This window comes from Rhinichthys klamathensis, unplaced genomic scaffold (genome assembly GCF_029890125.1).
Source record: "Rhinichthys klamathensis goyatoka isolate OS25496 unplaced genomic scaffold, OSU_Roscu_1.1 h1tg000221l_1, whole genome shotgun sequence".
Classification (NCBI taxonomy): domain Eukaryota; kingdom Metazoa; phylum Chordata; class Actinopteri; order Cypriniformes; family Leuciscidae; genus Rhinichthys; species Rhinichthys klamathensis.
The window spans coordinates 2,480,847-2,497,756 of record NW_026606745.1 but is presented as its reverse complement, the minus strand read 5'-3'; the positions used below and the strand labels follow the sequence as shown (position 1 = coordinate 2,497,756).

General features: G+C 37.3%; 1 protein-coding gene and 1 long non-coding RNA gene across 3 annotated transcripts in view; one reads left to right on the top strand and one right to left on the bottom strand.

The window, feature by feature from the left end:
* Window positions 1–513: 513 nt before the first annotated feature.
* Window positions 514–16,178, bottom strand: ccm2 (CCM2 scaffold protein). Of its 2 annotated transcripts, none has more exons than XM_056264494.1 (10): window positions 15,842–16,178; window positions 11,721–11,897; window positions 10,304–10,387; window positions 10,043–10,226; window positions 9,777–9,907; window positions 3,802–3,937; window positions 3,542–3,599; window positions 3,316–3,457; window positions 3,072–3,210; window positions 514–1,718 (listed from the first exon to the last, which is right to left on the bottom strand). In XM_056264494.1, the coding sequence occupies exons 1-10, from the start codon at window positions 15,869–15,871 to the stop codon at window positions 1,432–1,434; spliced, it is 1,368 nt and encodes a 455-aa protein (XP_056120469.1). In that variant the 5' UTR covers window positions 15,872–16,178; the 3' UTR covers window positions 514–1,431. The 2 variants fall into 2 exon arrangements, with proteins under 2 accessions (XP_056120469.1, XP_056120470.1); XM_056264495.1 differs by lacking the exon at window positions 15,842–16,178 and adding an exon at window positions 12,588–12,710.
* LOC130097588 (uncharacterized) overlaps window positions 4,923–16,910 on the top strand; it is a 151,954-nt gene continuing 139,966 nt past the window's right edge. Inside the window, exon 1 of the long non-coding RNA XR_008808317.1 lies at window positions 4,923–5,091. This is a non-coding gene — a long non-coding RNA (uncharacterized LOC130097588). The remainder of the gene's footprint in view (window positions 5,092–16,910) is intronic.

The following is a 16,910-nucleotide window of genomic DNA, read 5'->3' as shown; positions in this document are numbered from 1 at the left end:
AATGGCCCCCACAGTCACCAGATCTCAACCCAATAGAGCATCTTTGGGATGTGGTGGAACGGGAGCTTCGTGCCCTGGATGTGCATCCCACAAATCTCCATCAACTGCAAGATGCTATCCTATCAATATGGGCCAACATTTCTAAAGAATGCTTTCAGCACCTTGTTGAATCAATGCCACGTAGAATTAAGGCAGTTCTGAAGGCGAAAGGGGGTCAAACACAGTATTAGTATGGTGTTCCTAATAATCCTTTAGGTGAGTGTATATAGGTTCCAAAAGAAGCCCAACAAAAACTGTAAAATGCTATAAGCAGGTAAATCCATTCGTTCGTGTGAAATACCCCCCCTCTGGTAGTTGGTAGGCTAGGCCAAAACTGTCTGTTATGATGCTGAGGCCGTCCTTCACGCTGATGGTTTCCAAAAAGTTCTCAAAAGTGCTGGCTATCCTTCTCAGGAATGAAAGGCCACGATCCTGGAGTAAAAAGTTGCTCAAATGAGACAAAAAAGCAATAAATGATTATGTAAGTGCTGCACTTTTAATAAATTCATACTTCAGTCACATTCTGTACAGATTACAGAATAGTACTTACATCCCTATTGGATGATACAATCAGTGATCCTGCAAGGCACAATGTTAGATTACGAAAACTGAGGAGGATACAATGAATGACGGGACGCGAAAGTAATGCAGGCCAGGGTACTGAATATTGCAATCAGCCAGAAAACTGGCTTCGTCTAATAACCAAATTTTTCCAGGTTTTCAATCAAAACCAAACACACATAGTGCTACATTTCCTACCTGACGAAACCCACATGATAATAACTGGGTAATTAAAACCAATCCTGGCTGAAAGAAAATATAAAAGAAGTGAAAAATACATGTAAGAGGAAAAACAAACATCGACCAGATAATATAAAGGTGTAAAAGGGTCAAGTTTTGATTAGCACTTCAGTGCAGGAGGAAATATACTGCACTTCACTTCTATCAGGTTACGACACACGTAAGGCAATCCAGAACACGGTTTAGGAAGGCCACTAGGCAATGCTCCACACTCCAGGTAGAATTAACCTCTTCACACTGATCAGAAGTCACCTTGCTATTAAATGAGATCCTAACAAACAGTGTGAAAGAGCAACATCTACCAGCAACAAGGTTTCTCATTAGTGGTAGCAGATACTGCCAATAAACATCCCAGAGGAACGAAACTGCTGTCCACAGCAAAAGACGATCCTTCTATCACAGGTCTTGAAAATCACAATTGTGTTAATATGGCACCACATCTAAAAATAAGAATGACAGCTAGGAAGTAGTATCCATACAGTATCCAAACTCCAGCATTGTCAGATTTGATGGACAGCAATACGGACCAACGGCCCGTGTGATGATCTCAAGTGGTGATTGGCTAAAGCACACTGACCGAGTGCCGTGACATCAAGACGACACACCGTCCTGGTCCATACTGCTTCCTAGCGCTTCAATGTCATTGCTTATGTCTGAAATCATACGGTCCCATTCGTCGCCCTCAGAGGTTGCCGTTCCCTCATCTGAACCGCCTGCAGCTCCGTTTCCATTGGTGGTGGAGTCCGACGCAGAGCTCGTCGTGCGTTTGTAGCGGCCAAAGCTGTCCGTTATGATGCCGCGGCCGTCCTTCACGCCGATGGTTTCCAAAAAGTTCTCAAAATGCTGGCTGTCCTTCTCAGGAATGAAAGGCCGCAATCCTGGAGTAAAGAAAAGAGGAATAGATTCGACAAATGAAGAGATTCTACGACACCGGTGCGCAAGAACAAACGTGAGTCTTGATGGGAGTTTGAAGTACTATTTAGTTTCAGAACTGTGCAAGAAGCTGTTTATTTTCTGGGAAGTAAATCCCTGACAATGACAGTCTGACCTTAATTTGTGATGTAAATTTCAGAATGAATCATTTGAACCTGAAAGAAGCTGTTGAAGGATGGAGAAGGGGCAACAAAATGACAACAAACTCACTAACTATTGGTCATTCATTTTATATATAAATGTAACGCTCACATATAAGTCTTAAAGATACAGCAGCAAAAAAAAAAAAAACATTTAATTCTAAGCGTCAGTGAGAGGGTGGAAAATCCAAATTGGGACATTTTATATTATAAATTTTTTTTTTTTAAAGACAATTAAAAAATATATTCTTATAAGCGAACCTCAGAGAATAATATGAATTGACTTCTTTGATTTCATTTTAAATAACAAAACGCTAGTCGTCTATACCTACTATGAGGAAGCAGCTAAAGTCCTTCTAACCAGTGTTATTTTAGGATTACGTACACTACCGTTCAAAAGTTTGGGGTCAGTGAGAATTTTATTTTTATTTTTTGGAGGAAAGAAATCAATACTTAATTTGATCGAAAGTGACAGTAAAGACATTTATAATGTTACAAAAGATTATATTTCAAACAAATGCTGTTCTTTTGAACTTCCTATTCATCAAAGAATCCAAAAAAAAAAAAACTGTACAACTGACAGACCAACAACTGTTTCAACATTGATAATAATAATAAATGTTTCTTGAGCATCAAATCCTCATATTATACTGATTTGTGAAGGATCATTTGACACTGAAGACACTGACACTGGTGATGCTGAAAATTCAGCTTTGATCACAGGAATAAATTACACTTTACTATATATTCACACAGAAAACAGCTGATTTACACTGGAATAATATTTAATACTATAACTGATTTTTGTTGTATTTTTAATCAAATAAGCGAAGCCATGGTTAGCAGAAGAGAATTCTTTTAAAAGTATTTAAAATCGTACCGACCCCAAACTTTTGAACGGTAGTGTATACATACTAAATATAGTATTTTATCAATTTGATTAGAGCATTTATTAATTTATTATTTTGAATCAAGTTTCTGATTCATAAGTTTAATTTCCTGTTAATTTGTCAATTTTTGTTTTAAATAATTCTATTTAGCATTCATTTATTTGTATTTTTAAACTTACATTTATTGCCAAAGCAACACTTTTAATTTTCATTTAAAAACAAATAAAAAACACTAAAATACAATTTAACAGCCCAGCATGTAACTAACCAAGGAGGAGGAACTTCCTGCTGTCTCCATAAAGCTGACGCAGGTTGATACAGAACTCATGGATGGAGGCTCCGTTTCTGTACTCGTGTAACAGTGTGGCAAACTGCTGGATCTCCTGAGACGACAGCTTCGTCCTCAACTATCGCAGAGGATGACAGGAAAGCAACAGTGCAAAAACTAAACATTTCATATGCGAGACTCTGAAACCAACAACAGACATCCAGGTGTACTTTTATACACTCACTGTGGTCATGTAGTCTTGTAGCAGTTCAGTAGCTGTTGTGCTCAGTTCACTCTCACTGGCTGTTTTGGTTTGTGGTGAGGCCGGGGTGGAGGAGGGGGAGGGGCTAGAGGAGTGTCCCGCCTCTAGAGAACTCTGGAAAGAACTGAGATTGGACAAAAACATGATTGCTCAATTCAACAGGAAAAAGTAGCACATTACCGCAGAGAACAGTTGAAGCAATACTCACAATGTGCTTGCCTCTGTCTCAAACACTTCTTTGACGTCTACTTTGCTCGAGGAGTCCTCTTTTATTGGACAAAACATAGGAAATATTTAGAATTATTTCATTTTGCTACAAGGTCAATATTTCACAGACTAAGCTTCGGGAAACATTTAAATATGGACCAGATGAAATAATAGTGATGGGAAACTGACTGTGGTCTGTGGTTTTGGGCAAGAATAAATTTACTGGAAAATCCCAAAACGATGAAGCTGTTGCTCACTCACCGCTGTAGATTGAAAGATGCCTGGTGGGCGTTGTGGCTCCATCAAAGATGGCCCTGTCCAGGAAGTCAATGGTAGACTCTGTGTAGACGATCTGGAAGACTTGACTGAGTAGAAGACAGAGCTCCTCTGCTGCAGCCTACAAAACCAGAGCTCATAGTAATCAGACCACTTCTGTTTTTATTGATTTGAGGTAACATAGAAAACAACCTTCAGAAAATCTGTCGCTTTTGCTATAAACGGCCTTGAAAGATACGGTTTAACCAAAAACTAAATTCTGTATGGTTTATCAAAGCAAGTTAAAGCAGATGTTAAAGCAATAGTTCTTTAAAAATTCGTTTCATCATGAGGAAAAGAATATATTTTGAAGAATTTTGGTAACCAAACAGTTGATGGGACCCCACTGACTTCCATAGTATTTCATTCCATACTATGGAAGACAATGGGATCCATCAACTATTTGGTTACCCACACTCTTCAAAGGATCTTCTTTTGTGTTCAACAGAAGAAAGAAACTCATACAGGTTTGGAACAACATGAGGGTGAGTAAATTATGACAGCATTTTCATTTAAGGGTGAATCTCTTTAAGCACTTTGTTCTCAAATACTAAATAAGGCCCTTTTAAAGTGCACATTATGCTCATTTAAATGTTAATAATTTAGAATCATTTAGTCTGCTATAATACATTTACATTATTTAAAGTAAAAAAAAAAAAAAAAAAAACCTATTTTTTCTCATACTGTACATTGATGCAGCACCTCTTTTCACCCTCTGCCTGAAACACTGATTTAGATCTGGTCTCTTTTAGGTCTGGACCCGAATATTCGTTTGGTGGGTTGGTATTCGATTTGAAAATGTGACATTCGAATATTGTTTTTTTTTGCACACCTGGCATCCCCCTCAAAACGGTTCTCATTCGCGCTTGAATATGTTTTACACTATAAAATCTGGTGAAATATAATACTTAACATATAACTTCGTTATAGCTACTTAATAAATATATTTGCTTCTTCTTGGACTACTAAAAGTGTTCCTGCAATGGGAGTATTCTCTGGCTAGAGCGCAGAACAGCAGAGTTTGTATGGACAGAAGTGCATGCCTGAGCTTGTGTTCTGGGTTAAAAGAGTAGTTCACTTTTTAAAAAACTTTTGCTGATAATTTACTCACCCCCATGTCATCCAAGATGTCCATGTCTGTCTTTCTTCAGTCGAAAAGAAATTAATGTTTTTGATGAAAACATTCCAGGATTTTTCTCCATATAATGGACTTCAATGGGAGCCAAACGGTTCAAGGTCTAAATGACCGTTTCAGTTCAGCTTCAAAGGGCTTTAAACGACACCAGACGATGAATAAGGGTCTTATCTAGCGAAACGATCACTCATTTAAAAAATAAATAAAAAAGTTAAAGTTTTATAGGCACAAATGCTCGCCTTGCGAACTCTCCTGTTCGAACTCGTTCATCAAAATCAACAAATCTTTTTTCGAGTCAATGACTCGAAAAAAGATTTGTTCATTTTGATGAACGAGTTCGAACAGGAATGTTTTCATCAAAAACATTAATTTCTTTTCGACTGAAGAAAGACAGACATGGACATCTTGGATGACATGGGGGTGAGTAAATTATCAGCAAAAGTTTTTAAAAAAAAGTGAACTACTCTTTTAACCCAGAACACAAGCTCAGGCATGCACTTCTGTCCATACAAACTCTGCTGTTCTGCGCTCTAGCCAGAGAATACTCCCATTGCAGGAACACTTTTAGTAGTCCAAGAAGAAGCAAATATATTTATTAAGTAGCTATAACGAAGTTATATGTTAAGTATTATATTTCACCAGATTTTATAGTGTAAAACATATTCAAGCGCGAATGAGAACCGTTTTGAGGGGGATGCCAGGTGTGCAAAAAAAAACAATATTCGAATGTCACATTTTCAAATTGAATACCAACCCACGGAACGAATATTCGGGTCCAGACCTAAAAGAGACCAGAACTAAATCAGTGTTTCAGGCAGAGGGTGAAAAGAGGTGCTGCATCAATGTACAGTATGAGAAAAAATAGGTGGTGTTGTTTTTTTACTTTAAATAATATAAGTGTATTATAGCAGACTAAATGATTCTAAATTATTAACATTTAAATGAGCATAATGTGCACTTTAAAAGGGCCTTATTTAGTATGAGAACAAAGTGCTTAAAGAGATTCACCCTTAAATGAAAATGCTGTCATAATTTACTCACATCTTGGATGACATGGGGGTGAGTAAATTATCAGCAAAAGTTTTTTAAAAAGTGAACTACTCCTTTAAGCTGCGTTGCTTTGACATTGTGGAAAATAGAATAATAGAAACAAAATGTATTATCCTTTTTACCCGTTATTATCAATCTAAATTAATCTACTGCGAAATATAGGAGACTGAGATTTTACTGGGACGTCACAATTTCATTTTTCTTTATTTAAATTTCGTTTTCTATATTTAAATTTCGTTTTTATTTATTTAAATTTCGTTTTTATTTATTTAAATCTACTAGGGCTGTGAATCTTTGGGTAGGCAGCGAATCGATTCGATTCACGATTCATCGGTTTTCGATTCAAGAACGATTTTTGCAAATTCAGAAAGATTCGATTCAGTGCGACTCACATTAAAATTCGATGCGATTCGATTAATTCGATTCTTCATTTTTTTATATGCATTCATAGGATTATTTAAATGCTTCCCCCAATGGGTATTAGTCAGGGTGTCAATTATACAGCTGCCTTCAGGGGGTCAGAGAGTAAAAAAAAAAAAAAAAAAAACGACATTTTGTCTATTGTTAACGTTAGTTCATGTTAGTTTTTAATGAATCTATTATTATAAAAAATATTTCCAAAGCCTATAAATTAGCATTTGTAGAAATGTAAACCAAGATTTAAAAAGGCTTTAAAAGTATTGTTAGTTCATCATGCTAACTATTTTGTAGGATATAGTGTTAATGGATACACAGCCTTAAAGTGTTACATTAAACATCCTTTCATTGTGAGACTAAAAATACCATGAACTTTCCCAACTAAACCTTAACTAACTTTTCCTCATGGAATAGCTACTCTTTGTTCTCTTTATACTGAACATTTTCCTTGTGATTCTGAAAGAAAACACGCCGTGTGTCTACTTGTGCTATATTAACGATTACGAATGCAACTTTAATGCGCATCTGATTGATGGATAAACCACGCGCTCTTATTTCAGTGTAATTAATGTTGTAGTTATTTCATAAGTTTTCTTCTACATTCAGTTTAACGACATTAAATTACATTTCACTCATCATTCATGATTAATTGGAAGCGTGTGCATTTTAGACACCTATTATACGTTTTCTCCTTCCATGTAATAAATGCGCACCCTTGAATAACTGGGGTTTTACTTTAACTGCTCAGGACGGGTATGACCCATGTCCATAAAACTTCAGTATCTTATCTTAAAGAAAATAACGGCGACGTTTCCACGCAACGAACGCAGCAGTGACCGCGCAATGATATGGCAGCTTTATCAATGGCTTGCTTTCTCGATAGAGAGCTGTCATCTTCTCGTGTGAAAACCAGTGGCTGTCCTGAGGAGAGCTCAAACATGGACTGCTCAGAAATCAGTAGATGAGAGCTATATGGGACCGAGCGCGAGCGAAATCCAGTTAAAGATGGTAAAGAGTGCAGCGAGCATGTGAAGGAGAGCTGTGAGGCCTCATTAATTCGCGCATGTAGTCATTTAATGTTTATATATTTTAAAGCACTGAATCGCTATAGAATCGAAAATTATTCGATTCTTAGCATTTTAAATCGAATATTGACCGAATAAACGATTCACGATTCAAAATACATGTTTCAAGATCGATGCATATGCATCGGCAGGATTTGTAATCGATGCATCAAGAAAACGAATGAATCGTTACACCCCTAAAATCTACCATACTTTGTCAGTGAGAAAAATATGATAAGACTATACCTTATTAAAAATATTGCTTAAGTTAAAAGACCTGTGTGTGTGTTTTATATCACTAGTGCAGTGTCCATTCTCGGAGCATATAAGCCCTGCTCGCGTGAAGCGCGCCGCTTCTTTATTTAAATCTACCCTACTTTGTCAGTAATTTGTTAGTGAGAAAAATATTAGACTACTTTATTAAAAATAGGGGTGTAACGGTACATGTATTCGTATTGAACCGTTTCGGTTCGAGGCTTCCGGTTCGGTACGCATACAAACCGAACGATTCCTTGGACTATTTTTCCTGCCGACAAAATTCGCGCTGGCGCGATCACTACAACGTTGCGCAACATCAAATGGCAAGCGTAATGAAAGCGGAACGAAACTGCGCTACTCATTATGTGCTTCACGGATCGCGAGCCGATCTCGATCAAGCGACACTGTTACAACACAGCGCTAAGAGATCCAGTAAAGAAAACATTTGAATTCGCCACTGAAGTAATAACATCGCTGCGAGATCTAGTGAGAAGCATTCACATTTCTCCGTTATTAACCGTAGATCTCTATAAGATCAAACAGCGCTGACGTGGACACCAGGAGAAATATTGCGCTGTGAATGATCTAGTAATACTTTACGTCCACAGACCAGCAACATTCACCATGGATTTAATATAGTAACTGTAACCAGTTTGGCTGGAATAGTGAAATGCTTTCAAGTACTTCACACATCTTTTTCCAGCACTTCAAAACTCAAATATTATATAAATAAATATATGAAGAGTTCAGATGCAAAAACCTCTATAAGTGCCATTTGAAATTTTCTTCTAGAATGATCATTTTTATGAAGCTTGTATATTTAAGTTCAGTAATTTCACTCAAATGACAATTAATAGGTAATCTTCATTGCCATTTAAGTGAAATTACTGAACTTAAATATACAAGCTTGATAAAAATGATCATTCTAGAAGAAAATTTCAAATGGCTTTTGCATCTGAACTCTTCATATATTTAAATGTTATTTTTAATGTGATGACCAAAACATTATTTGTTCATCCTTCAAAGATGACACCCATTTATAAACCTGAAAGTTTCAAGATGTAGGAAAACTCACACTTATTTAAAAAATATTTTTTCTTTTAACAAATAGGAAATTTCTCTGGCATTTCTTACTTTTTGCTGTATCGAAAACGTACCGAACCGTGACTTTAAAACCGAGGTACGTACCGAACCGTGATTTTTGTGCACCGTTACACCCCCTAATTAAAAATATTGCTTAAGTTAACAGACCCGTGTGTGTGTGTGTTTTATATCACTAGTGCAGTGTCCGTCCTCAGAGCATATAAGCTCTGCTCGCGTGAGGCGCGCCGCTTCCCGCTCGCGCTGTTCTGTAGTTTATTCATTCTTAACGCGTCGCGTCTCGCCTGTCTATCTATATTGCACCAAATACGACACTGCACTCTCTTGTGAAGTCGTTTGGATGAACGGTTCTCGAAATAATCAAAATGCAAACGGACAGACAGACATTTAGAGATTCCGAAGCTTCGAATATTCGATGTTCATTACTACCGAAGCTTCGAAGCTAAAAAAAAATGGTATTCGGACCAGCCCTAGTCTCTTTAAAACGGCCTTTCCAAAAAGCCCAGTCTGCTTTGATTGGTCATCTGGCCCAGTCTGTTCTGATTAATCTACTGCTCAGAGTGTGTGTTGGAAATGGTAACGCCCCTTGCCATAATCGGGTTTCAGCTTAAACTGAGGCTTCATAAGCAGCTGAAAATAAAAACAGCATCGCCTCAAGATAGCAGAATCATTTGAGGGTGAGGCAAAGCAGCCAGTAGGCGGACACTGCGCAAATGTCTAACATGGTGACGTAGCGAAGTCACGGAAATAATGGCAGGACTAAAAACGAGTGTTTCAGATAAGTGCTTTCTATTGGAGTGATTCACTCCCTTTGGCATGGACTATATTACACACTAAAGGTAAGGTAAAAAAACAATAGGTCCATAATAGGTGTCCTTTAAATGACTAAAACCAACCTTGTTGTCAACAGCCAGGACAAGCAGACAGCACACCTCCACAAGCACAGCCCCGCTCTCTGACAGAGAGCTTAGAGTGGGAGACTTTGACATCTCTGTACTATGACATGGGGACCCACCGGGCTCCTGAGCTGCAAACAAAATGGTAAGGAAAAAACCAAGCTTATTTTTCACACATTATCCTTACCAGCCCAACAACAGTCATAATTTCTGTGTTCTGATTTGTTTAGTTTTTGTGTAATGCTCGTTGGTTGACTACAAGGTACCTGTTTTTAGCACCACGAGGTGGAGTGAGTCGTCTCTGATGTATGACACAGCCGCAATGTCGTGGATGGGTACGCGAAGAATGATGTCCTCTCCGTCACGCCACACGAGCTTCACGTTGTATGCTGACAGACTGACAACAGCATCCTGCTCTGATGTCAGCTGCCCTGCCAACTGATGAGACTTCTGCAAAAGACATAAGCAAAATGGGAATTTATCTCTTTATATTGCAAAATAAGGTAGTCTCTGCCTGTCACGCTTACCCTGGCATTGTCAATAAGCTGCAAAACTTCTGTACGACTGGAGGGATTCAGATATCCAGGAACTGAGGTCAGCTGTCCCAGATACTACAACAGTAATAACAACAATAATCATATAGAGCCTTTCTAGAACACAAGATCACTTTACAAAGCAAATAAAAGCGGGCCGAGAACCCAACCCTGGGAGACGCCACATGTTGACTAGGTGGAGATTTGATAATAATAACAAAATGCTGCAGGATGTGATCCAGACTGAGTTGTGATATCAATTACTTAGGATAGGCAGGTAGGAAGTATATAGAGGGTTTGCATTGACGTCACTTTCCCGCCGGAAACACCCCCTCTGCCGGACTAGAGTGGCAAAAGAGCTGCTGCGTGACTGGATCTAATAGGAGAAACTATTGAGTAAAACATGATTATCAGTTTAAACTAAAGGTCGATATAGTGTTCCTTACAACCTTACAACCAGTGATCCATGGATATTGACATGCAGCCATGAATCGTGTTTCCTGACATTTATATGCCCCTGATTTCGACGCCAAGGAAATACATAAAGCAAATTTGCGTGTGAGCGCTTTATATAAATACAATATAGGTAGGTCTAAATCTTGGTGATCACTCATATCAATGTTATATATATCATCGAGCCCTAAAACTTATAGTATAGTTTGAATTGATATAGTATAACATTTAATTGAGGAGTAGTCAATACAATATATAAGGTATGATTTTACCCCTAAATTCAGCATATTGACACAAAACGATAACTGCAAATCCACCTTTCGCTGGCTGTAGTCCAGTTGTTTATGAATTCCAGCGATCCATTTGCTTCTCTGTTCTGTAGCTTTCGGCAGTCTGTAAAAATATACCTCAGGTTTCATGTCAAATCTAGTTGTATAGTCGATCACAAAGCTCTTTCCCGTTTCAGATGTGTTTTGTATGTTTTCGCGGCATTCACGCCGAAAGCCAATGCTGCCGCTCAGTCTTTCTGCCACTCATTGGGCGTAACTGCTGTCCTTCCAGCCGACCGTGACGTCACGCGCATACCCTCTATTGTGGAAGTTACTATTCAAGCTGTAGAGCTTGAATTCAGGAGAACAATATTAAGGGTAATCGAGGGATGAGTTCATTTTCATGCTCTTGATTTTGATTGGACGAATCCCATTTGAAATCAGCAACAAAAGATACGAGAGGTTTATTCTCAGCCTATTCGATTTGATATGTTGTTAACTATGCATTACTATTTATTAAGCAGCATTTATTTGCATTTCCCATTTTAATGTAGTTTTCTAGCTGTCTGCAATCTTACCAGTACAGTTTCAGGAGTTGTTCTTCTCTAACTTGAAGCCTTTTTACCCTAATCAAAATAATAAAATATAAGCACATAACAGAAAAACCTAAATTAGAAGGCGAGTGATACCTTAACTTCCTTCTCAATGTAGTCATTGAGCAGAATGTCTGGGTCGATACGGTGGTCCGGGAGAGAGAGGGAGAAGGTGTGGAGGGCCCTGCGCTCAGTGGACTTCTCTAGAGCCTTCTTATCTCTCCCCTTCTCTCCTTTCAGAAACACTCGCTTGAATGGAGACACAATACCTGGCTGCAGAAAGAGAGAGAGGAAATTACACCATGACCAGAGGAAGTCAAAAATACAAGAGCTTTTTTTCAGTGTGACCATAATTGTATGCGTTTGGTCAGTGGCTTGCTGTGCCAAAATGGTTTTGGCTAATGTATTGTATACACTTCACATTTATATGCAGGATTTCCACTGACAACATCTTTGAATTCTGTGATCTGAACTGATGGGGCAACTGTTCAAACCATCCCAAGCCTGCCAGTACATCAGACTACATGGAAGTGTCAGTTGCACTCAAGTATCTTATACATTAAAACAGTCAGTACAATCAGTGAAATATATGCATTGACATGCTGTCCTTCCAATTCAAATACACTATTGGTTAAAAAAACAAAAAAAACAATAACATAACCAACTAGTCTCGGCACTACATTGGCTTGAGGGCTTTTATGAAACCCAAACACCTCTGCAAAGCATAATGACATCAACATTCATGGAAAAAGACTGCTATTTAATCTGTGGTAAACCCAACCACTAATGGCAGCTTCTTGCTATCCAACAGAAAAGTCTCTTGAAAGTAGTTAAGGCTGAAAACTGGAGGCGGACCGAATGTTTAAGCAACCACATTGTTTTTCAAAGTCTGAGGATTTGTTATGGTAAACTGCACATTGAAATGACTTTTCAGAAAAGAAACATGATTTCTGCGAGCCCTACCTCGGTCTCCATGATCAGCCACTACGACGACACAATGGAAACGGGCGAAGTGCGACAGCTCTCTTCTACAACAGGTGACAACTGTTGCAGGCTGCTCTCGAAACAGGTCGCATGTGGCTAGTGACAAATGAGATCTGGGCCAAAGCAGCGAGAGAAACCACACCCCACGACACACACACGCGTCCCCACACACAAACGCTCACGTTCTGACTTAAGCTATAGTTCATGCAATCAGGAAGAGCAGAAACCACCATTTCCTGTGATGAAACACTCAAACAAAAAGAAAAAGGTACGTGAAACTGTCGTCCCTGCTATAAGTTGATCTTCAATTATGGCATAAATGGATATTAACATGGATATTGAATTTAATTAATTAGGTGCAAAATACTAGGCTGTGTAGGAAGTAATATAGAGGAACCGCCAAAAATAATTATGCCATTCAGAGTCTAATAATACAGCCTAAAAGTCTATTAAAGGTAAAGACAAGCCAAATCTCACATTATGACTAATTTTGTAAAATAATCATATATGGGTCTTGAGACTAAATAAAGATTTAATGTCTTAAATACAAATAACACGGTCCTATAAGCATTATTAAACAGGCGAGGCAAATACATTACAGTATTTAACGGCCCTGGCTCCATTTTAATATCCACCGTGGGGTATTTGGCCTGAACAATAAGGTAATCAAAAACATTCCATGCAGAAAGGAATATTCTCATGTCTGTTTTCATCAATAAATCCAAGACATACTGTTTGAGACAAGCCTAATTCTCTCACTTACTAAATGATTGAACAGCCAAGGAAGGAGACACTACAGGAACATCAACATTTCATGAGTCTGTGTCCTGATGAAATTTCAGAAAACAAGGTGAACAGGTGATCCTCACCTGGATTAAAAAGACATACACTGTCTGCAGTTCAAAAGTTTGGGTCAGTAAGATTTTTCATGATTAAATTGATCCAAAGTTACAGTTAAAGAGCAAGACATTTATAATAATACATATGTTTTCTATTTCAAATAAATGCTGTTCTTTTGAACTCCACAAAAATATTAAGCAGCAACTGATTTCAACATCGATACGGTAAACAACACTAAATTCAGCTTTGCCATACCAGGATTAAGTTATATTTTAAAATATATTAAAATAGAAAAATAGTTCTTTTAAATTGTAATAATACTTCATACTCTATTTTTTTTTAAATCAAATAAAATGCAACCTTGGTTAGCATAATCATTTTTTGAAAAACATTAAAATAATCTTACAGACTCCAGACTTGTAATGTAACTTGTAAAACTAGTAATGCTACTATAGAAGTTTGATGTTTGTCTATTTTAGGTTTTACAAAAACAGTTTGACTTGTGTCTTGCTGGAGTTTACATTAGCAATTGGTTACACAAATTGAATACTTACAAATTGAATACATGTGTCTTGGTTTACAAACCAAAATTTAAATTATACAACTATTACATACTGTAATTGTGGATTTGCAGTAGGTTTTCAAATGGCTATTAATGAAAACAAACTAGCCGAACACACCCATCCATAGTTTTTCTTTTACACTGACTTTGACAGTGAATAACTCAATGACTCCAGCTTGTGGCCACTTGGGGGAACTTATCCTCTCAGCTAAATCAGACAACCAAAACATTCAATAACAGTTGGTTCCATAAGGTACTAAAATCCCATCCCATCCCAAAACGGACTGTAACTCTAGTGGATGTCAAATGATTTGCTTTATTTGGATGTCATGTGGCCTCTCTGACTGAGGGGAAGAAACAGTGATGATTAAGAGGCAGACACAGGGGGCGTCACATCCTGTCTGAATCTTTGGAGAGCCCAGCCCTTCATTCTCCCCTGCGTATGAGGAGGAAAGTCTGAGCTCGGCATGGAAACACCTCCCCTACCATACAACGCTGATAGGATAGGAAAGGTCACATCATGAAAAAAAACCCTGTCTGTGATCCCGCCATTCCTGACATCAGATAACGCCATTACTGTAGGCTTATTAAATTAATCATCGGATAGATGAGATCCAATAGAGCCGGAGATTTTTTCAGGTCCAATAATCTGTGCTCCCAGTTTATAAATGGTTTCCTCATTTTCAAATTTGTAAAAACTGTACCTTCAATTTTGTGATTTGTACTCAGAGATTGACAAACATTTGTAAAGTAATTCCCTTAATTTAGAAAACTGCTCACTAAATAGGGCTAATTAATATGGGATGAATTATATACATAATATAAAGAAAATTATTTTGTTGAAATAATATATAAACATGCAAACACACACACACACATATATATATATATATATATATATATAGTGCTGTCAAATTGATTAATCGCATCTAACAAAAGTTTACATAGTATGTGTATATATTATCATATGTATCTGTGTGTATACACAGGCACACACACAAATAATACACAGTATGTAAACAAAAACTTGACAATTTGACAGCACACACATATACACACACACATATAGGCTACATAATATATATATATATATATATATATATATATATATATATATATAATCTGTAATACTAGATTTACAATATTAGGCTTACGATCTAGCCTATATTATTTTGCCAAAGATCTAAGAATACTTTGTAGAACTTTTGTGTCTTGTAGTTTTTGGTGACATGTTTACTGTATGCTGGGGAGTTTGTTTATTTTACAAGGCAAATGAATATTATTTTAGGATCATATGAGTTAAATAAAGGCAGTTTCTAAACAACAGGGCCATGCTGCAAACCTGTGGGTGCAGTTTATGAACTTGTGAGTAGCAACAGATTGTATAGAAAACCGAAACAGATTAGAAAATTGCGGGTACAGATAATCACATCTCAAATATTGTTCTACGTGGCCATAGGGGGACTCTGTAAAACCCAGACCGAGGTAAGAGTGCGATACTGAAAGCCATGAAGAAATTCAGAAGAATCACAGATTTTTGTCACAAAAGTAGCAATCACAGTCTCGGGGTTTATCAGGGTGGCGCGACTTTGTACCACGACTGACCTAAACCACCAGCAATTTACCTACAAATCCAGTCGGGTCACGAGAGAACTGGTTGAGACTCTTCTAAATATCAGAAGAGGTTTTACAAAAAATGCGAGTGTTTTTAACAGGCTGAAGAGCTTTATTGCAGGTGTTTAACCGTGGTTAGGCCAACACTTTTCAGCTACTAACCAGTTTTGCTGATCATACACGTGTAAGCTCTCGAAACATTACAATGTTAACTTACCTTTTTCACTTTCTTTACATCATCCTCCATCTCTATGTACAAATGCTCTTCATTTTAACTGTATTAGATGCAGTGATGTCCACAATTTCAGTGCCATCTGCCTCATACACGTCAACGGTGTACCGATCTAAACTAAACAAACCAACGATCCAAATCACGTGCTCGGGGATCGGAAATAAACGACAAACCTTCTTTAGCCTGGTAAAAATAGGAATTTATTCTAAAGGGGACAGAGACCGACCAAATAGAATAAAATAAAACAAAAACAGCAGCAAACTTTTCAATCCTGCCGCCATTTTGGGCGTAGGACGTCTACCCACAGTGCTTTGCGAGAAAAACAGAAAACCTCATCAGCACATTAAACTACAAACTAAATCCATATGGTATTATTCATAAACCCTAAAAAACTGTTTAGGCCACTTTATGGCGTTTCAGGTGGTGCATTGTCTTTAACTACAACTGTAAATTAATAGTAACTCTGTATAGCTCTCTGGCCAGAGAGGAATGGGGTCCACTAGGGGGCCTCAGCAAACTTCTTAAAGGGCCACAACATTAATTCAAACAATATAACTTAATTAAAATGCCAAAACAGCTAAAAATGATTATTTCAAATATATATCAAGTGGCATGTTTTTATTGATAGATGTATGCAAAATTCACCACAGCAAATTATTTTAGTCTATTGATATTCTAATTCTATCTATTATAACCACCTCCAAAATAACACTATATTGTTATTATTGTTAATCGCATCCGATAGTCCTGAACATGTGGTTACATGCTTAGATATATGAATAAGTTATGAATAAGAGTATTACGAATAAATTACAGGGCTTTATAAAATGAATTATAATAACGTAATATCTTTATTAAACAACAATTTGTTACTCTGGGAAATCTATCTCTATCATATCAGTATACATTCACATACACATCTGAACATATACATTAGTATATTACCACTTTTATCTGTCATTGGGCAAATTATGCATAAACGTAAAGCATACAATTTTGAATATACTAACTTTCAAATACTATAATAATTTTTCCAGTCTTCAGTGATGAACAG